The following is a 20,734-nucleotide window of genomic DNA, read 5'->3' as shown; positions in this document are numbered from 1 at the left end:
CATTTGGTGTTAAACATTTGCTGTTCAAAATACGCAGTTATCTACGTGAATTCAATTCAATGTCCCTGATGACCCTGGAAATGATTATTATTAATTTATTTTATATCGCAAGGAATGCAGTCATTACTAATAAGAGCAATTCTGCATGTTTGATGTGTTCCCACGGATATGCATTCAGTATTTTTCCAGGGATGATATTCAAAACACATAGACATTTCTAGTGACATATATGCAACCCTCTGGCAAACATTGACACTATGGCCCCTGAGTGGAATATATGTAGGGCTAAACGAAATCAGAAGGGGGTGATTACCCAGCAATTTTAGGTACACACACAGTTATTGCAGTGAACAGAATGGGTCTAGTACTGAAAATAAGAATTAAAGGCTACAACAAAAACAATTATTAATGTACTTCATGAAAAATGTTAACAACCGTATTTACCGATCTAAGACATTGACACCTGAACCCCCTCGACGTGCAAGTGCTAATGGTTAGCGCTCAAGTAGTTTTGCTTTGCTATTGGTTCAAAGTTTCCCGGGAATATTACGTGACAACCACAATTTCGCGCCAAATTCATTGCAGCCGCACGACATAGCTACATCCTACAGAAGGTAAGATTGTAAGATATTTCTATGGTATCAGAAGATAAATTAACGATATGGGTAATTTCGTATTGAATATTGTATGCTATTAAAGAGAATTCATATGACCTATATGTGTTTGGGAGTTAAAGTAAAGTCACTCTAATCTACTGGGTTTGCTCGGCTAAATGAGTGTCTTGCTAGCTAACTTGCACGCTATAACGTTAGCCAGCTACTGTTTACAGTTGTCTTGAACATGCCAGGCATTGTTATTTTATTCAACATGATTAGGATGATGATGCTTAATTTAGAGGAAATAGCTAGTTTAGGATTTAGAATACATTACTTCTTTATAGTTTACAAGTTTTTCGGGAGTTTCTAGTCAACTGTTCAGCTAGCTAGCTAGCTAATGTTGTTAGTTAGCTGGCTAGTATGCATTGTTTCACTTTCATTGCACATGTCAAAAGGATGCAAGTACCAACAACTAGTCTGGCGTTATTATTATCTAACTGTAGCTCAACTCAGCTATGTTACATGCTGGTTGCATAATGTTTTTGTAAAAGTAAATTACGCATGCATGTATTTCACTTTTGTTTTTGACTATTTTAGCTACTCAACCAGATTTTATATCTAGGACCTGTGATCATTCAGGATGTCTTCACCAACATCAACTCCCGTTGGAAGCAAGCGCAGTAGGGATGACATTCCAGTCACTCGTAAGTTATACAGAAACAGGTTATCTGAGTCATATTTACATAGTTATGTTGATTGTTGAGTTGGATATGTATTTTTCTGTCTGTAGCCAGCAGTGATGGCCTGGCCTCTCCTCCTTCCCAGCGGCGACGAGGTCAGGACTCATCCAACGGGGATCTGCCAGCCATGCCCACATCTCCAGCTACAGATATTGCCAGCCCTGCAGTTCATGACACCTCTCTGTTCTCCAGCCCACGCCGTTCAGGTAACTGCTTTACCATCATTGACACACAGAATGCTGCAGGATGCTATTTGAGAGCCCTTTTTGCAGTTACAAAAAAATATTTCTGCTGTATTGCCATTTCTGGTACGGAAACACTTCTCCAGGCTTTGATATCTGGACCCTTATCCGCAAAGCGTCTCAGAATAGGAGTGCTGATCTAGGATCAGTTTCATATGGAAAGATCCTAGATCAGCACTCCTACTCTGATATGCTTTGTGGATACGGGCCCAGATAATTTGCAACAACTGAAAAAAAATAAACTGGAACTGTACTTGAAAGAACTGAGATGCTGACCCTATGATATCACTCTGAATGTCATGTCAATGTCCTATCCTCTTCTCCCCAGTTCTCCCCAGTGAGGTGGACATGAGCTCCCCTCTGATGTACGGGACGCCTAGCTCCAGGGTGGAGGGTACCCCACACAGTGGTGTGCGTGGCACCCCAGTCAGACAGCGCCCTGATCTGGGCTCTGCCAGGAAGGCCCCCCAGGTGGACCTCCACACAGAGCTGGTGAGTAGGGAAACTCCTATATGGAGAATTATAGTCAGGAATTCTAGAAGTGCTAATGCTACATAGATATAGAATGATACCATTAGCAAATCTCTAACACTTTAGGACATTTTCTACTCCACCAGCCAAGTGCAGATGGTGCAGTAGCCAGTGAGCAGGCAGCGGGACAGAAGCTGGTTATCTGGGGCACTGATGTCAATGTGGGAACTTGCAAGGAGAAGTTTCAGGTATGGAAGTTGTGTGCCTTCATTGGTGTAGAAAAATAAATAATGAAAATGTAATTGATAAAGACAAGTTTAGTTAAATCTATTTAGATTGATAGAAGCTCGTTATCTGAATGCTTCTATTGTTAATTTTCCTACAGAGATTCCTGCAGAGGTTCATTGACCCCACTTCTAATGAGGATGAGAATGCTGGTTTGGACCTGAATGAGCCTCTCTACATGCAGAAGCTGGAGGAGGTAGGGTCTCCCATCTGTGTGACACCAAAACCGTGATCAACCATTTACCTGTAGTTCATCTTGTATTTGGTTTTCTTGAGAAAAGTAATGCAACATTTTGCTTGTCATTTTGCAGTGATGTTAATTTTCTTTTTCTGTTGTCCCTCTAGATCAGTGTGATTGGTGAGCCTGTGCTGAATGTCAACTGTAGCCATGTGCAGTCCTTTGATGCAGACCTGTACAGGCAGCTCATCTCCTACCCCCAGGTAAATGAACATGCATACATGTGCCAGATGGTCTTGCACATTAATATTAATGGAGGATAGTGAGCTATGAATGCAAAGTTTAAAACAAATTCCCGTATGACCGTATTAAATCCAATTGTGACAGCATGCACAGGCGGTTTTCATTATTCATCTGCCATTTATTACCATGGGCCTGCCCATAGAGACACAATATGTTTAATGATGTGGGCATACCAATATAAATGGTGATTCATAATGTTTCTCCTAAATCTATATCACAGGAAGTCATACCTACATTTGACATGGCCGTCAACGAGCTGTTCTTCGAGCGTTTCCCAGACTCCATCTTGGAACACCAGATCCAGGTGCGGCCATACAACGCCCTGAAGACCAGGAACATGAGGAGCCTAAACCCTGAAGGTAATAGTCTAGACCAGGGGTCTCCAACCTTTTTTAGTGTGAGAGCTACAAAAAAAAAATCGAGCTACTGCGTCTTTTTAAAAATAGCTTTCAAATAGGCACATTCTTCTCTGGTGTACAATAGCTGTGTCTGTCAATATAGCTGGTAAAATAATGGTAATAAACAACTTTAAGGGGCCCTATCATATATATATATATATATATATATTATTTTCCATGGTTTGGGATGTTTTTTTTAAACTCTTAATATTAGAAATATTCATAGACAAACAATGAAAATAGATTGTCTGAGCATAAACACTGTACATAAGTATTCAGGCCCTTTGCGATGAGACTCGATATTGAGCTCCGGTGCATCAAGTTTCCATTGATCATCCTTGATGTTTCTACAACTTGATTGGAGTCCACCTGTAGTAAATTCAATTCATTGGACATGATTTGGAAAGGCACACATCTATATAAGGTCCCACAGTTGACAGTGCATGTCAAAGCAAAATCAAGCCATGAGGTCGAAGGAATTGTCTGTAGAGCTCCGAGACAGGATTGTGTCGAGGCACAGATCTGGGGGAGGGTACCAAAAAATGTCTGCAACATTGAAGGTCCCCAAGAACACAGTGGCCTCCATCATTATTAAATGGAAGAAGTTTAGAACCACCAAGACAGTTTTTAGAGCTGGGAAGAAGGGCCTTGGTCAGGGAGGAGACCAAGAACTCAATGGTCACTCTGACAGAGTTCCTCTGTGGAAATGGGATAACCTTTCAGAAGGACAACCATCTCTGCAGCACTCCACCGATCAGCCCTTTATGGTAGAGTGGCCAGATGGAAGCCACTCCTAAGTAAAAGGCACATGACATGCTGTGGGGATCTTTTTCAGTGGCAGGGACTCTGGGAGACTAGTCAGGATCGGGGGAAAGATGATGGTCCTTCTGTAGCTCAGTTGGTAGAGCATGGCGCTTGTAACGCCAGGGTAGTGGGTTCGATCCCCGGGACCACCCATACGTAGAATGTATGCACACACGACTGTAAGTCGCTTTGGATAAAAGCGTCTGCTAAATGGCATATATAATATTATTATTATATTATATATTATGAACAGTGCAAAGTACCGAGAGATTCTTGATGAAAATCTGCGCCAGAGCACTCAGGACCTCAGACGGGGGCGAAGGTTCACCTTCCAACAGGACAATGACCCTAAGCACACAACCAAGACAACGCAGGAGTGGCTTCGGAACAAGTCTCTGAATGTTCTTGAGTGACCCAGCCAGAGCCTGAACTTGAACCTGATCAAACATCTCTGGAGATACATGAAAATAGCTGTGCAATGATGCTCCCCATCCAACCTGACAGAGCTTGAGATGATCTGCAGAGAAGAATGGGAGAAACTCTCCAAATACAGGTGTGCAAAGCTTGTAGCGTCATACCCAAGAAGACCCGAGGCTGTAATCTCTGCCAAAGGTGCTTCAACAAAGTACTGAGTTAAAGGTCTGAAATACTTATGTAAATGTAATATTTCAGTTTTATATTTTTATAAATTTGCCAAAATGTATAAATACCTGGTTTTGCTTTGTCATTATGGGGTATTGTGTGTAGATTGATGAGAGAAAAAAAAACAATTTATTTAATTTTAGATTAAGGCTGTAACGTAACAATGTGGGAAAAATATCTAGCTGTTTGGAGACCCCTGGCCTCGGCCATGTCATATTATGGATGGCTAGCTTCCCTGAACAACTCATGCAGATCTGTTACACAATCATATGAAGAGTGAATCATGTATTTGTTTTCTTTCAATTTCAAGCACTTGATCATGCGTCCTAGAGTGCTAAATGGTTTGCACACTTGAGACTAAATATCTATTTGAACCCAGGTCTGGTGCTTAATGATTAGTTTTTAATACAATCTTGCCTCGCTGTCGCTCTCCTCCCAGACATTGATCAGATGATCACCATCAGCGGCATGGTGATCAGGACCTCCCAGCTGATCCCAGAGATGCAGGAGGCCTTCTTCCAGTGCCAGGTGTGTGCCTTCTCTACCCGTGTGGAGGTGGACCGTGGCCGCATCGCAGAACCTGCAGTGTGCCGCAACTGCAACACCACCCACAGCCTGGCCCTCATCCATAACCGCTCTGCCTTCTCCGACAAACAGATGGTGAGCTATGGGGAGAGGAAGAAGGCACTAGTAGTTGTTTTTTTATAATACATGCACAATACATGAAATACTGCACCATCTGCAACTAGAGCCGTTCCGTATAGACCGATCCAGGGGCCGTGGTGTGTGTGTAGGCTACTGTAAGTGTGAGCAAGTGACACGTGGGAGAGACGACAACCAACCAAGCCGACTCGTGCTACAGTAGACTAATATCTGCCCATAGCCAGGTTATTTATCATCCAATATGATTACGTAGTACCTGTCTTGACTGCATCAAACCAGGAGAAACTAGTTAAGCTAGCTAGGCCAATCAAGGCATGCGTTTTCTCGTCCTACACAATAACAAACCGCCCCATTCAAAATATTAAGTAGCAGCCTGCCTGTTAGCCCGTAATTCCTTTTCACTTTGAATTCTGTCATTTTAATTCCATCTTCCATTTATTAGATATCTCATAACTTTTTCCACACACAGAGGTAAAATGTACCCCCGCACATTGACTCAGTACCAGCACCCCCTGTATATAGCCTTGTTATTTTTATTTTTTAACTTTAATTTATTTAATAAATATTTTCTTGACTTTCTTGAACTGCATTGTTGGTTAAGGGCTTGTAAGTAAGCATTTCACAGTAAGGTCTACACCTGTTGTATTTGACACGTGACATGATTTGTAGCATATTGCCGCTTTGACTTATGATTGTCCAACAACAAGGTACACACACCGCTATTATGAAAAGAGCAGCAGCATAAATGTATACAATTTCTCTCTCTCCTGCAGCTAAGTTAAAGTTACACATACCCGTGACAATCCGATCCAACCCAGACCGTTGACAATATTTAGAATTCTGGATCCGGACCCGCTCGGATCTCAGGTATTCAGGTGGATCCTTGAAAACCTCCCTCTACCAAGGAGAGGGGATGACTTTATACTGTACGACAGTCTGCTTACTTTCAATGGAAGATATACTTTTCTTTGATGCTGCTGAACAGAACTGATGAGATAATGGTTGTTACCCATTAGAGCTCATCTTCCTGGGTTTGTTCACAAGTACAATACTAGTGTATTCCCAGCCACAACTAAAGTAGAGCACCTTTATTTCGCACTGATTCATTTTCTCCACTTTTTCAGATCAAAGTTCAGGAGTCTCCTGATGACATGCCTGCTGGGCAGACCCCTCACACCACCATAGTGTACGCTCACAACGACCTGGTCGACAAAGTACAGCCAGGAGACCGCATCAATATCACTGGTGAGCTGTTTGACCCCAAAAAGAAATAGCTGTGAACCAATGGCTGTATAGCTTTGCTGTTGGTGATATGGTCACACAGGCAATGAAGGGCTAAGAGTTTTTAACTTTCCATGTGATCTGACCAAGAAAGACTCTGCTCTAGTTAAAGGGGCAATCCGCAGTTGCTACACCAATTTTTCTGATTGTAAATGAATATATATATATATATACTTATTGATTTTTGAGGAATATAACTTAAGTGCCTCATGAGCTTAGTTGAACTGCCAGAAACCAAAATATAAGCTTGTTTTACTTCAATCTTTGTATACACTGTAAAACCTCAAAATATGCTTAAAGCTATCATTTTGATATGTTGGATGGTTACATTTCTCTAAGCCCATCCCTCAGCTTTATAAAAAATATTTAAAAAAGAGGCAGGGTGCCTACTTTATTGATTCAACTGCAGATTGCCCCTTTAAAGCCTATAACCATGGGCCTAGTTTTCCTGGTCCAGTCACATGTCAGGTAAAGCTATTGGCCCTAGTCATGCATACTGCTGCTGTGACTTACTGCAGTTTGGTCCTATAGACCCATTTTCTGTTCTTGTCATGAAAAGTTGTGCTCGCAGTTCATCAGAAACCTCTTTGTTTACCCAGCAGTGTATATGATCACATGCAACATAAAATGCAGCTTGTGCAAGTTAAACAAACACGTAATGAAATGGGTATCATCTACAATATTGCAGATGTCATCAGAGGATTGATTACCTAGCAAGCCAGCGAGGCAGGGTAATATATCCCAAATAGAGCTTGATAAAACCAGAAGAATAATATACTTGTTCAACATGGCTATAGCCATCAGCCTTGTGTGTTTATTTTTATGGTGATCACTCACTCAGTTTGTCAAGATTTGAGACTCCCAACAGTGTTAGTTATCCTTCTGCAGAGCTTTTTGATGTCAGGATGCGAGTACATCACTAACGTGACATTGGATGGTAAACAAAAAATGACTATCGTCATTACTAAACTCATCTCCACAACAGGTATCTACAGAGCGGTTCCTATGCGTGAGAACCCTCGCCAGAGCACCGTGAAGTCAGTGTACAAGACCCACATCGACGTCATCCACTTCCGTAAGACGGACGAGAAGCGCCTTCACAGGCTGGATGAGGATTCAGACCAGAAGCTTTTCACTGAGGAGCGCGTCCAGACATTGAAGGAGCTGGCCGCCAAACCAGACGTGTACGAGCGTCTTTCCTCCGCCCTGGCCCCCAGCATCTACGAACAAGAGGATATCAAGAAGGTCAGTGGGGATGGTTATCAACTATCAGTCAAGGATGAGTTTCCCAGAAGCAACATTGCAGCTCTAAGATCATATTTTCTACATTGCTTGCTGTGGTTATAAGATGTTTGTGCGACAATGCTTTTGGGAAACTTGCCACAGGACAACTGTCTCATCGATCCCTTCAGATGACCATAGCAGTGTGGCGTCCTCTGCTGCCAGGGATGTGTAACTGCAGTCTTTCATATTAGTGGATTTTGCTTTTATGCAGCATCTATGAACAGTACTATAAAGTTTGTCATTCTTTTCCCAGGGCATTTTACTGCAGCAATTGTTTGATTTTTGCCTGCGTTCAGATTTTAATTAAAGTCATGACCAGGACAAACTTTCTCTTCCACAGGGTATTCTTCTCCAGCTGTTCGGGGGCACCCGTAAAGACTTCAGCCAGACAGGCCGCGGTAACTTCCGTGCCGAGGTAAACATCCTGCTCTGTGGAGACCCCGGTACCTCCAAGTCCCAGCTGCTGCAGTATGTGTTCAACCTGGTGCCCCGTGGTCAGTACACGTCTGGGAAGGGCTCCAGTGCTGTGGGCCTCACAGCCTACGTGATGAAGGACCCAGAGACCAAGCAGCTTGTACTGCAGACCGGAGCCCTGGTGCTCAGTGATAACGGGATATGCTGTATTGATGAATTTGACAAGATGAGCGACAGCACACGCTCTGTGCTGCATGAGGTCATGGAGCAGCAGACTCTCTCCATTGCCAAGGTGGGTTTAGAGAAGGACAAAACAAGTTGAGACTGAAGTTTCAGCGCAATGCTCAGGACTAGTCCTAATGACCAGTGTACTTCTGAGAAACGTATAGGCCTCTGTTAAATTTGTGTTTTGAATGTGGTGTTGCTAACAGAATGATTAAATAGTTTTACTACTGTAGAAGCATTCTGATTTTGTTTCTGTTTTGATAGATTGTTAGTAACGGTGAACAACAGGGTAGTTTCTCACTAAGCTCTTCTCTTTGTGCAGGCTGGAATTATTTGCCAGCTCAATGCTCGCACCTCTGTCCTGGCAGCAGCCAATCCCGTGGAGTCTCAGTGGAACCCCAAGAAGACAACCATCGAGAACATCCAGCTCCCTCACACACTGCTGTCAAGGTAAATAATACCTGATAGCCTAACAGCCCTGAACACTGTTGATATATGGTGCTGATTGTTAATAATATCCTATTTGGGTCGCTTCACTGGCGGCCACTGAACCCCAAACAACTGAGCCTTGTTGGCATAGATAAATGTTGCACTCACAACATGCATATCATTTACATTTTAATAATTTAGCAGATGTTCTTATCCACAGCGACTTACAGGAGCAATTAGGCTTAAGTGCTTTGCTCAAGGGCCCAACAACATACTTTTCACTTAGTCTGCTCAGGGATTCAAACTGGCGACCTTTCGGTTACTGGCTCAACACTCTTATGAACTGTTGTAAATAAGGTTGAAGTATGTTAGCTATTAAATATCATTCATATATGTATATACACACAAACAAATCAAAATGCCATTTTCTTCCCTACAGATTTGATCTGATCTTCCTGATGCTGGATCCTCAAGACGAGGCGTACGACCGTCGCCTGGCTCACCACCTGGTGGCGCTCTACTACCAGAGTGAGGAGCAGATCGAGGAAGAGTTCCTGGACATGGCAGTGCTGAAGGACTACATTGCATACGCTCGCACTTACATCAACCCCAGACTTAACGAAGAAGCCAGCCAGGCACTCATTGAAGTAGGATATTTAAATAAAATGCTCCAAATGAAAAGTGGTTGTGATGTAGATGTAACTTCAGGGCCTGACATTAGCACCATGCCACCAGATAAATATGGGTAAAAAAAAGTATTCAGTGACTGGCTAGTAAACAAATGTCATCCATCCACTGGCTGCTGGAAGAAAATATTTAATTCTGGCCCCGAGTTGTGTGGAAGTGCTGGTTCCAGGTTTATGCCAGACAAAGACCTTCTGGTCAAAACATTGCACTAAAATATGCGAGAGCATTCAAAAGTGTAAAAGGGCTTTATAAAGAAACTGGATTGACTATGGGTATCTTTCTCTCCCAGGCCTATGTGGACATGAGGAAGATCGGCAGCGGGCGGGGGATGGTGTCTGCCTACCCCAGGCAGCTGGAGTCTCTGATCCGACTGGCTGAGGCCCATGCCAAGGTGCGCTTCTCTGACAAGGTGGAGACGGTCGACGTGGAGGAGGCCAAGCGACTACACCGTGAGGCCCTCAAGCAGTCTGCTACAGACCCCAGGACTGGCTTCGTAGACATCTCCATTCTCACAACTGGTATGGAAGCCTTTGTCTAAAACAACACTTTTTCCACTAGCACTGGCTGCTGATAAATACTGTAAGGGAACATTGACTTGGTACGATTTGTGATGTTGTCTCACCTAGCTATCTTCAGATGAAAGCACTAATTGTAAGTCGCTCTGCTAAATGACTAAAATGTCTGTGCAGTGCTATGACAGCTCTTCAAATTCCTGTCATGCCATGTTTAATGTTTAGAATTGGTTGACTATGCAAACCCAACCTTAATCAGTATCTTAAAAAATGTGTATTGTGGAGCAAGTATTAACCTGTCTTGTTTTTACTCAACCCAGGAATGAGTGCCACGGCCCGTAAGCGTAAGGAGGAAGTGGCCCAGGCTCTGAAGAAAATGATCCAGTCCAGGGGAAAGACCCCTGCCATGAAATACCAGCAGCTGTTTGATGACCTCAGAGGACAGTCTGAAGCCGTAAGTAGTACCTACCAGCTCTGCTTTTCCTATTGATGAGAACTAACTATACGGGAAAACCTTTAAAATATATTTAGATATGCCTGCCATCCAATTAAAATACATATCTTTCTTCTGACTATGGTGTATATCTGACCCAATTATGAATATTTTTTTCAGGCAATAACGAAGGACATGTTTGAAGAGGCTCTGCGCGCCCTGGCAGATGAAGACTATCTGACCGTCACTGGAAAGACTGTTCGCCTGCTGTAAAGACATATACACATCTCCCTTCTTTCCTTGTACAGTCATTGAATTTGCATGTATTTCACTGTAGCAACAGCTTTCTCTCTGTACTGAATACTGGTGTGTAAAGAATGTTTGACCATGATGATGGCTAGCTTTGTATACTTTGATTCCTGGTAGTGCTTGGTGTCTCAATGTTATTATGGTGTGCAATAAATAAATGCTTTTGTATGTTTTGAGGGTTGCTTTTATTTATTTGTCTATAATATTTCAATGAACATTGGACCAACAGAGAAGGGTGACTCAGTTTTACTCATGCTAATCAAGGACAAATGCTGATGACAAACATGCCAGTGCTACAATGCACAACTCTGACAAGGTGTGCCATGGTGACCGGTAGTTTGCACTTTGGAATACTGTATATTATTTTATAAAGATCTTTCTCAGCAGTCGGGTGTTAGTTACCCGGCATAGACCAAAAAGAGCCAGCAAAAACTCCCTACATTTAGTCTTGAGTGGTCCATCCTCTTCTGGCTGGATCAGCTGAGGTCCGGTGTATATACTCAGCATTATTCTTAAGCTTATTTTGTAGCTGTGTAATGCGCACCTCCTGCTATTGACCACCTTGTCAGCCACATGCATCTTAAAATATTGTCCAGAATTTAGTAGTGTATAGTCGAATACGAGGAAGGAACCGGTGGGAGCGTTTTCTGCAGACACCTAACCTGACACACCCCTCGTTTATGGCACTTTTTGTGTGCTTCTGGATTTGGCTGAAGAAGATGGCGGCCTCAGGTTTGTCTGCTTCACTTTGGGAAATATGTAAAGATTTAAATATTATATAATTGGTGTCATACAATATAAAAATAATATGTGCTGTTTACGCGAAAACAATGATTAGAAGATAAACCTGGGGTCTGAAATGCTTGCAGCATGCTAGCCAGCAATTGAGTGGCGGCTAACGTTAGCTAGCTAGACTAGTTAGCAAAATTCAGTGGTGTATTCACTACTGTAACTTAGCCAAACCAGAATATTATATGTATATTTTAATTATATATACAAAGTTGGTCACAAACTGGCATATGTATTTGCTGGGATTAGGATAATTTAGTTAGCCTACCACCAGTAGCATATATTTACGTTTAGCGAGTAGAGTAGTTCGGTAACGTTAGGTAGCTAGCTTGGGTGCTTTGCTAACTTTGGTTATAAAGTTGCAGATTTTTACAATAAGCTCGCTAGTTAGTAGTAAACAGAACCTGCATCATTTTAGAAGAGACCACTGGTTTTCATAAGAGTTCGCTCGCTACTCACATGCAGCAAGGAGAGGAAGCTGGTTTTGTGCTCGTGCAACTGTTGTACAAGGTAGCTAACTGGATTTGTATATACTAGCCGTGGGGCGTGAAGTTGCTGCAGTTTAATATGCATGCCAGACCAAAGTTTCCTATTAATTGAAGGAAACGTAATATCACACATTTACTATGCAACCATTTTTATTAATACATTACCTTTTCTCAGTTCGCTGTTTGTATTGCGCCTGTAAGAATAAAGGAAGTTGGCCCATGTCAGGTCTGATATTGCGCTGGTGGATTTTGAGGAATCATGACGGCTGCATCCCATAAGTTTCATAGCCAAGCACGAGGGTTCCATATCTCTGGTTCCACCCGGGCATACAGAATGATCCAGAACACAACACCCACTCAAAATCGCACTTACGCATCTTTGTATCTCATCATTCCCCCTGGATTCATGTAGGATGAAGTTAGTCCAGGCCATCATCACTAATTATCCAGTGTTCAGTAGGCTACATATAGATAAGGTTCATGACTGCTAGGATGATCTCTTAATTATGAACTTTCATATGGTCAGATAGGGAAGATCATGCCAGGTCAGACTGATGTTTTACCATCAGTGTACAGTTGAAATGGTACCCTGCATTGACATCACCCATTAGAAGTAAGTATTCATTCCAGTGACATACAGCACAAGGGATAGTGACAGTTGGTTGCCTGTTTTCAGCCACAAGCAAATAGCAAGTTCTAAGAATTTGTTGCATTTAACTTGCGTGAGCAGTTTGATATGGTATTGTGTGGCATGAACAGTTGAGGGTAGCATGGACAAACCCTCCCCAGGATTGCCTCTTCTAGTTTTAAAAATCTTGTCTTGTTTTTATTTCAGGAGTTAAAGTTCCACGTAATTTTCGCTTGTTGGAAGAGCTTGAAGAGGGTCAGAAAGGTGTTGGAGATGGGACAGTCAGCTGGGGCCTTGAAGATGATGAAGATATGACGCTAACACGGTGGACAGGCATGATCATCGGACCGGCACGAGTAAGTGTGACCGCAGCAGGAGTAAGTAAGAGACACCTGCGCGTCACATGACTGTGTTAGCCAGCTGAGCTAAAGTAACAAAAGTCTCAGGCAAGGTTACACCGCACTCAAGGTTTGATTACCAAACTACCTCTGTAACATAAGCACATCACCGTGCCATTTCCACCAGGAAGTGGAAATGTAATAGTTGTGTGTTCTAAGACCACGCTTTGGCAAAATGTTGTTGTTGAAAATGCTTTAAGAAAATAAAACAGCAAGTCAAGACAGGCACAGTAATGAGCATAGCTCATCACCATTACCTGGACCAAGCAATGTTTGTTTCTGTGTTTTGTTTTCCAGACTAATTATGAGAACAGGATATACAGTCTGAAAGTGGAATGTGGTCCTAAATATCCTGAATCACCTCCAATTGTTAGATTTGTAACAAAAGTTAGCATGAATGGCATAAATAATTCCAATGGGATGGTAAGTAACATCACATTTACATTTTTTGCCCGTACAAATGAAACAGGTCTAAATATGTATATATAATTATTAATGTACATATGTTTTTGGTAAACTCAGTGCCTAGTGCTCATCAAAGGATGATCACTAATTTGCCTCTCCTCTCTCTCTCTCAGGTGGATACACGTAGCATACCAATTCTATCTAAATGGCAAACCTCTTATAGCATTAAAGTTGTTCTTCAAGAGTTAAGGCGTCTAATGATGTCCAAAGAGAATATGAAGCTTCCACAACCACCAGAAGGACAAACCTACAGTAATTAACTGTTCATGGATTGTTTACTTTTGACCCCTATTGTCTTAAACCGTATTCTCCTTGAAATTATTGTGTAGGCCATCACAATCGTGATGATTCTCACTCCACTATTTTAAGAATTTAGACTGAGCAAGATTGGACATTCCTTTTAGTTAGCCTATGGTCATTCTAGAACGTCCCCACTGCGAGTGAAATTACGTTTTAAGACCACAAGTGTACACAGTTATTTCTCTTCTATTGAGGTTAGTGTGACCATTCACTTTATGATCGTGAGATGTATCAAGTTGGCTTTACAAGAGAAGAATGGCACCAAGTGTATACCCAACTCAAACAATTTATGTTTCGAATGGCAGGTGACTAAAATAAATAATTGAAATGTGTGTATGATGGCATGCTTTAACAAATAAATATTTGACCAAAAGCTACATTTAAGTTGTAATTTAGTCAAATGTAGGAGGTATGTTGACATATCATGCAGATGAAGATTAAAATATGGCTTTAGGCCAGAAATAGTGTCACAAGTTTTGAAGGATTTAAAAAAGTATATCTGTATTTGACACGATTCCAATAATGTTTCTGTTCTGCAGCTCTTTGAATTGTAACGTATGTTCAAGCCTGTTCGGTTCTGAAAAAATACCCCATGTATTTAACTTCTAGAGAAAATTACAAGTTTATGACATTGCGATTTCTCTGACATTAAAATCACTGTCTTGAGAAATACTGTATGTTGCAAACTGGATTCCTTTTTACTCAATCTATAATGAAATATCTGTGGAAGATGAAGATTATATAGCAGCAGTTACAGTGGGGCAAAAAAGTATTTAGTCAGCCACCAATTGTGCAAGTTCTCACACTTAAAAAGATGAGAGGCCTGTAATTTTCATCATAGGTACACTTCAACTAAGACAGCCAAAATGAGAAAAAAATCCAGAAAATCACATTGTAGGATTTTGAATGAATTTATTTGCAAATTATGGTGGAAAATAAGTATTTGGTCAATAACAAAAGTTTATCTCAATACTTTGTTATATACCCTTTGTTGGCAATGACAGAGGTCAAATGTTTTCTGTAAGTCTTCACAAGGTTTTCACACACTGTTGCTGGTATTTTGGCCCATTCCACCATGCAGATCTCCTCGAGAGCAGTGATGTTTTGGGGCTGTTGCTGGGCAACACAGACTTTCTACTCCCTCCAAAGATTTTCTATGGGGTTGAGATCTGGAGACTGGCTAGGCCACTCCAGGAACTTGAAATTATTCTTACCTACTGTGAAGCATGGGGGTGGAAACATCATGCTTTGGGGCTGTTTTTCTGCAAAGGTACCAGGACGACTGATCCGTGTAAAGGAAAGAATGAATGGGGCCATGTATCGTGAGATTTTGAGTGAAAACCTCCTTCCATCAGCAATGGCATTGAAGATGAAACATGGCTGAGTCTTTCAGCATGACAATGATCCCAAACACACTGCCCGGGCAACGAAGGAGTGGCTTCGTAAGAAGAATTTCAAGGTCCTGGAGTGGCCTAGCCAGTCTCCAGATCTCAACCTCATAGAAAATCTTTGGAGGGAGTTGAAAGTCCGTGTTGCCCAGCAACAGCCCCAAAACATCACTGCTCTAGAGGAGATCTGCATGGAGGAATGGGCCAAAATACCAGCAACAGTGTGTGAAGACTTACAGAACACATTTGACCTCTGTCATTGCCAACAAAGGGTATATAACAAAGTATTGAAATAAACTTTTGTTATTGACCAAATACTTATTTTCCACCATAATTTGCAAATAAATTCATTAAAAATCCTACAATGTGATTTTCTGGATTTTGTTTCTCATTTTGTCTGTCATTTGAAGTGTACCTATGATGAAAATTACAGGCCTCTCTCATCTTTTTAAGTGGGAGAACATGCACAATTGGTGGCTGACTAAATACTTTTTTACCCCACTGTATATTGAATACATTCTTAATAATGCCTTGGACTCTCAACAATTCTCATAGATCAGCAATATATTTTCTAGATTTTTATCTCCATTTGTGATGCTGTATAGAATGCTTTATAGAATGGTTTGGCACTTGTTAGCCTTAAGACATTTGCTTTCATGCTTTAAATGGGGTTCGGGGATTAACCACTAGCAATTGGCACATAAACAATTACAAAGGGAGATGTCAGGCCATTTGGATAGTGTATAATAGCCATTTGCCAAGCCATAGTCAAGTTATTGTATTAGCAGATACTTATAAAACTATCTGTTAGCTTGAGTTTTTACGAGCCCCTTTTTCTTCTTCATACAGTTATGAGCTGTATGTGTTAAAGGCAATACATTCTGATTAACAATACTGATAAATTCATGATTTTGGACAGTTATTTAACACCTTTTTCCTATACTGCCTGTCAGAACTCTGTATTGCAGGAGAGGGTCAGTATCAGTACAGTACAGCTTTCATGTTACAGAGGATTGTGTGACGTTAGACTCGGGGGTGACTGTAATGGTTAGTGACAGCAAGTCCACCGTGCCAGTCCTCCACATGACCTGACCACATAAATCTCCCCCACTGCAGTGGCCTGACTGAGAGCAGCTTGACTGTCTTGTGGCTGAGCATCACATTCACTGCAGGGTAGACCGCCCATATCGTTGTGGACTGGACATCACACACACATACACGTAGTGTACACACACACCACATAACCTCAGTATGGGAGAGCTCAATGTCAGCATAACCACAAACATTTCCTTTGTTAAATGTATTCATGCATTCTCTCTGCTGTATTTGTTTATAGATCCCAACTCAAGATGATAGGTTTACATAAACAATGGATATATATTCTCAGCAGAAATAAAGGGTAAATGGTATCCCAAAAGATGAGGAAGAAAACAAAGAAATATCCCATTCCTGAATATTTCCTCTACTGTAAATAACACTGATGTTGAACTATACACCAGCATGGTCATCTCACTAACAGCATATTAACTCATTAAAGCAACCTAAATATACAAAGGAAATATCTACTGGAGGAGTACACAGGAAAAATGTCATCAATGTCTTGAGTCCATATTTTGGTGTGATTTACACATCATGGAGTCACTACTGTACAACTTATCATTTGTCTGTTCATTTGTGCTGATGCTGGGAAGAAACCAGCTTTGAAAAGGTGTTTTGGGAAGACCTGGTGGAGGATCTCTTCTCCCTGATGGACTGAATCTCAATGATCTTTCCTTGATTCTTTGCGTCCTCTCCATCCTGGATCTTCCCCTCTGGTGTGATTTGAGAAGGAGCTAAAGTGGGAATCAAGGAAAAAAATTCAAATTCTTGACGAATCAAGGAAATCCGATTAAAGATTCACCCCGTCTTATTACTTACTGTAGTTTCAGCCCTTCTATAATAAATCAGCTGTGACATCATCATCCCCTAGAGGGAGCTATATACCTGTGAGATAATACTACTGGGTGATCTAGCTGTGGTTTCTGCTCTTAGGGGCCATGACGGTTCTAAAAGGCAGGGGCAGCAGTGTGATGCTGCTTAGGTTTGTCTCCAGGGCGTCCATTGCTGCATGTTTACATTACTCTTAAGAAAGAGACATGCTTTAGACTGAACTGATTGCCAAAGGGAAGTATGATTGCACTAGCTAGCTACTCGTGTTGTGCAGTGCAGCCAGTCTGTTAGCCAGCAGTCACCGTGTGTCCTCCTCATTGTGTCTTTGAATTGGTGTCCAAAGCACAAGCTATAAATTATTAATTGATGTGATTAAGTCATCATTCTAGACACCCGCAAGTAATTATTTGGTAACACTTCATTTGTATAGTCCATCTGTAGATGCTCTACAGACTGTCAGTAACATTTCAACTAACTATTTACTAGCTCTAACCTTAACCCTTATCCTAACCTTAACCCTTACCCTGACCTTTGTTCTAACCGTAACCTTAGCAAGTAGTTGCTTATCCACAGATAGCTTGTTGAAAGTATGGCCATCTGGCGCATCTAAAGATGGCAAAATCAGGACTATCCAAATAAAGTATGACTGATTATTTCTCTCAAAAGATGTCCTCGGTGGAGACTGAAATGCAACCAGATAGAGAACACTATTATTCCATAATTTTGTCAGAAGGCTTTGAATGTACAATACCAGTCAAAAGTTTGGACACACCTACTCATTCAAGGGTTTTTCTTTATTTTTACTATTTTCTACATTGTAGAATAATAGTGAAGACATCAAAACTATGAAATAACACATGGAATCATGTAGTATCCAAAAAAATGTTAAATAATCCAAATAAATGATTGGCATTCTCTCAACCAGCTTCATGAGGTAGTCACCTGGAATGCATTTTTAAAAAACGGTGTGCCTTGTTAAAAGTTAATTTGTGGAATTTCTTTCCTTAATGCGTTTGAGCAAATCAGTTGTGTTGTGACAAGGTAGGGGTGGTATATAGAAGATAGCCCTATTTGGTAAAATACCAAGTCCATATTATGGCAAGAATACCTCAAATAAGCAAAGAGAAAGACAGTCCATCATTATTTTAAGACATGAAGGTCAGTCAATCTGGAAAATTTCTTCAAGTGCAGTCCCAAAATCCATCAGGCGCTATGATGAAACTGGCTCTCATGAGGACCGTCACAGGAAAGGAAGACCCAGAGTTACCTCTGCTGCAGATAAGTTCATTCGAGTTACCAGCCTCAGAAATTGCAGCCCAAATAAATGCTTCAGAGTTCAAGTAATAGACACAGCTCAACATCAACTGTTCAGAGGAGACTTTGTGAATCAGGTCTTCATGGTCGAATTGCTGCAAAGAAACCATTACTAAAGGACACCAATAAGAAGAAGACTTGCTTGGGCCAAGAAATATTCCATCTAATTGACATTAGACCGATGGAAATCTGCCCTTTGGTCTGATGAGTCCACATTTGAGATTTTTGGTTCCAACCGCCGTGTCTTTGTGAGACGGATAATCTCTGCATGTGTGGTTCCCACCATGAAGCATGGAGGAAAGAGGTGTGATAGTGCAGGGGTGCTTTGCTGATGACACTGTCTGATTTATTTATAATTCAAGGCACACTTAACCAGCATGGCTACCACAGCATTCTGCAGTGATTCGCTATCTATCTATCTATCTATCTATCTATCTATCTATCTATCTATCTATCTATCTATCATTTGTTTTTCAACAGGACAATGACCTAAAACATACCTCCAGGCTTTATAAGGGCTATTTGACCAAGGAGAGTGATGTAGTGCTGCATCAGATGACCTGGCCTCCACAATCACCCGACCTCAACCGAATTGAGATGGTTTGGGATGTGTTGGGCCACAGAGTGAAAGAAAACCAGCCATCAAGTGCTCAGCATATGTGGGAACTCCCTCAAGACTTTTGGAAAAGCATTCCTGAAACTGGTTGACAGAATGCCAAGTGTCTGCAAACCTGTCAAGGCAAATGGTGGCTCCTTTGAAGAATCCAAATATATTTTGATTTGTTTAACACTTTTTTGGATACTACATGATTCCATATGTGTCATTCCATAGATTTTTAGATCACAATGTAGAAAATAGTAATAATTTAGAAAAACCCTTGAATGAGTAGGTGTGTCCAAACCTTTGAGTGGTACTGTAGTTGTGGTCCGTGTGCTGATATATTTCTATTTACCAGGTTTTGTGTCCATAGAGGGTGTGATGGTTGCATGGGGAAATGAGGGAAGTATGGTACAATAGTATTAAAGGGATGGTAACCTACTGAACGTATTGATAGTATAATGTCTGACCTGATGTGACATGCTGGTTGTGGAGTGGTTGACAGTACTCTGAGGGAAGTCCCAGGCCAGTAGCACTATGAGTAATTTGAAACACAACCAAAACACATTGCAAATGCCCATCTCACTAGTTTTTCGCTTGATGTAGTCATTGAATGCAAGAAATATGGGATCCAATATTAAATGTTTGACTACTCTAATACACTATAAGTGAAGTTTTACCAAATACTTATGACTTCTTCAAATGGGGGGGACACTAGATACATAAAGTGCTTTAATTTCTAAACGGTAAAACAGAAACATTCTGTACTGTCACGCCTCATATGAAACATTTGATCTCAAATCCAAAATGCTATAGATTATAGAGCCACATTTTTAAACGTTTGCTTCACTGTCCAAATACATATGGAAGTCAGTGCATATGCTGTTGTTTGGTATATGGATTAGCAATCACTGGAACAGAGTAAGGTCAACATGTATTTTTACTCGTAATTTTCCATTACAATTCAATGCTATTTATACTTTATTCGAACATGCAATAAATAATTTTCTGTCTGGACAAGTACAGTGTGTGCTGCTGAGGCTGGATGACTAGATGCTTCTTTTTCAAATATACTAGTGGGAGGTAGGGACAACCAGCATACTTTTATTATAAGTCATTAATCTGAAGTCTTTATTGTAACTGATTTACTCAACCCAAATCTGAAGCGCTCTCCACCAATTCCCAGTTACACACACAGGAATATATTTATGCATACTATTCACCATAAAAATGTTATGTTTTATTGTCACATACACAGGATAGGTGCAGTGAAATGTGTTGATTTACAGAGGTGATATTCAAAGTTGAGTTCGCCAATATACAATAAAAAAATATATACTTTTCTTGGAACAAAAAATGAAGAGTACAGATTATTATATGGTACCATATACAATTCTTTTTGAGAAAGATTATTTGAAAAATATAATTTTACTGAGTAAATGTATTTATTGGTTTCATTTTGATAAGAGATGAAAATGCAATGAATTGAAAGTTATTTGTTGATGTAAAAATCTAAATTTGCCGATTTCAAGGTTGTGCCC

At 40.9% G+C, this 20,734-nt stretch overlaps 2 protein-coding genes across 7 annotated transcripts; both read left to right on the top strand.

Moving 5' to 3' along the window:
* Positions 1–458: 458 nt before the first annotated feature.
* LOC118401974 (DNA replication licensing factor mcm4) lies at positions 459–11,072 on the top strand. 3 transcript variants are annotated; one of them, XM_035799718.2, is made up of 17 exons: positions 459–614; positions 1,194–1,300; positions 1,387–1,542; positions 1,907–2,070; positions 2,196–2,297; positions 2,435–2,530; positions 2,680–2,775; positions 3,036–3,174; positions 5,099–5,319; positions 6,447–6,567; positions 7,589–7,848; positions 8,228–8,593; positions 8,849–8,976; positions 9,395–9,602; positions 9,932–10,160; positions 10,475–10,608; positions 10,768–11,072. In XM_035799718.2, the coding sequence occupies exons 2-17, from the start codon at positions 1,237–1,239 to the stop codon at positions 10,858–10,860; spliced, it is 2,577 nt and encodes an 858-aa protein (XP_035655611.1). In that variant the 5' UTR covers positions 459–614; positions 1,194–1,236; the 3' UTR covers positions 10,861–11,072. The 3 variants fall into 3 exon arrangements, with proteins under 3 accessions (XP_035655611.1, XP_035655613.1, XP_035655612.1); XM_035799720.2 differs by having other exon boundaries at positions 469–614; positions 1,219–1,300; XM_035799719.2 differs by having other exon boundaries at positions 561–614; positions 1,206–1,300.
* A 311-nt stretch (positions 11,073–11,383) lies between these two features.
* Positions 11,384–14,636, top strand: LOC118401976 (ubiquitin-conjugating enzyme E2 variant 2-like). 4 transcript variants are annotated; one of them, XM_035799722.2, is made up of 4 exons: positions 11,384–11,628; positions 13,009–13,178; positions 13,497–13,622; positions 13,778–14,636. In XM_035799722.2, the coding sequence occupies exons 1-4, from the start codon at positions 11,577–11,579 to the stop codon at positions 13,922–13,924; spliced, it is 495 nt and encodes a 164-aa protein (XP_035655615.1). In that variant the 5' UTR covers positions 11,384–11,576; the 3' UTR covers positions 13,925–14,636. The 4 variants fall into 4 exon arrangements, with proteins under 4 accessions (XP_035655615.1, XP_035655616.1, XP_035655618.1 ...); XM_035799723.2 differs by having other exon boundaries at positions 11,387–11,628; positions 13,009–13,157; XM_035799725.2 differs by lacking the exon at positions 11,384–11,628 and adding an exon at positions 12,019–12,195.
* The last annotated feature ends 6,098 nt before the right edge of the window (positions 14,637–20,734 follow it).

Source organism: Oncorhynchus keta, chromosome 23, assembly GCF_023373465.1.
Source record: "Oncorhynchus keta strain PuntledgeMale-10-30-2019 chromosome 23, Oket_V2, whole genome shotgun sequence".
NCBI lineage: Eukaryota > Metazoa > Chordata > Actinopteri > Salmoniformes > Salmonidae > Oncorhynchus > Oncorhynchus keta.
The sequence above is the reverse complement of the archived record's forward strand: the minus strand, read 5'-3'. Positions and strand labels throughout refer to the sequence as shown.

Coding starts and splice junctions, on each gene's coding strand:
- LOC118401976 (XM_035799722.2), top strand. CDS start 11,577: ATGGCACTTTTTGTGTGCTTCTGGATTTGGCTGAAGAAGATGGCGGCC. Junction 11,629..13,008: donor GAAGAAGATGGCGGCCTCAG/GTTTGTCTGCTT, acceptor TTTTTATTTCAG/GAGTTAAAGTTCCACGTAAT. Junction 13,623..13,777: donor TAAATAATTCCAATGGGATG/GTAAGTAACATC, acceptor TCTCTCTCTCAG/GTGGATACACGTAGCATACC.
- LOC118401974 (XM_035799718.2), top strand. CDS start 1,237: ATGTCTTCACCAACATCAACTCCCGTTGGAAGCAAGCGCAGTAGGGAT. Junction 1,301..1,386: donor GGATGACATTCCAGTCACTC/GTAAGTTATACA, acceptor TTCTGTCTGTAG/CCAGCAGTGATGGCCTGGCC. Junction 2,298..2,434: donor CTTGCAAGGAGAAGTTTCAG/GTATGGAAGTTG, acceptor ATTTTCCTACAG/AGATTCCTGCAGAGGTTCAT.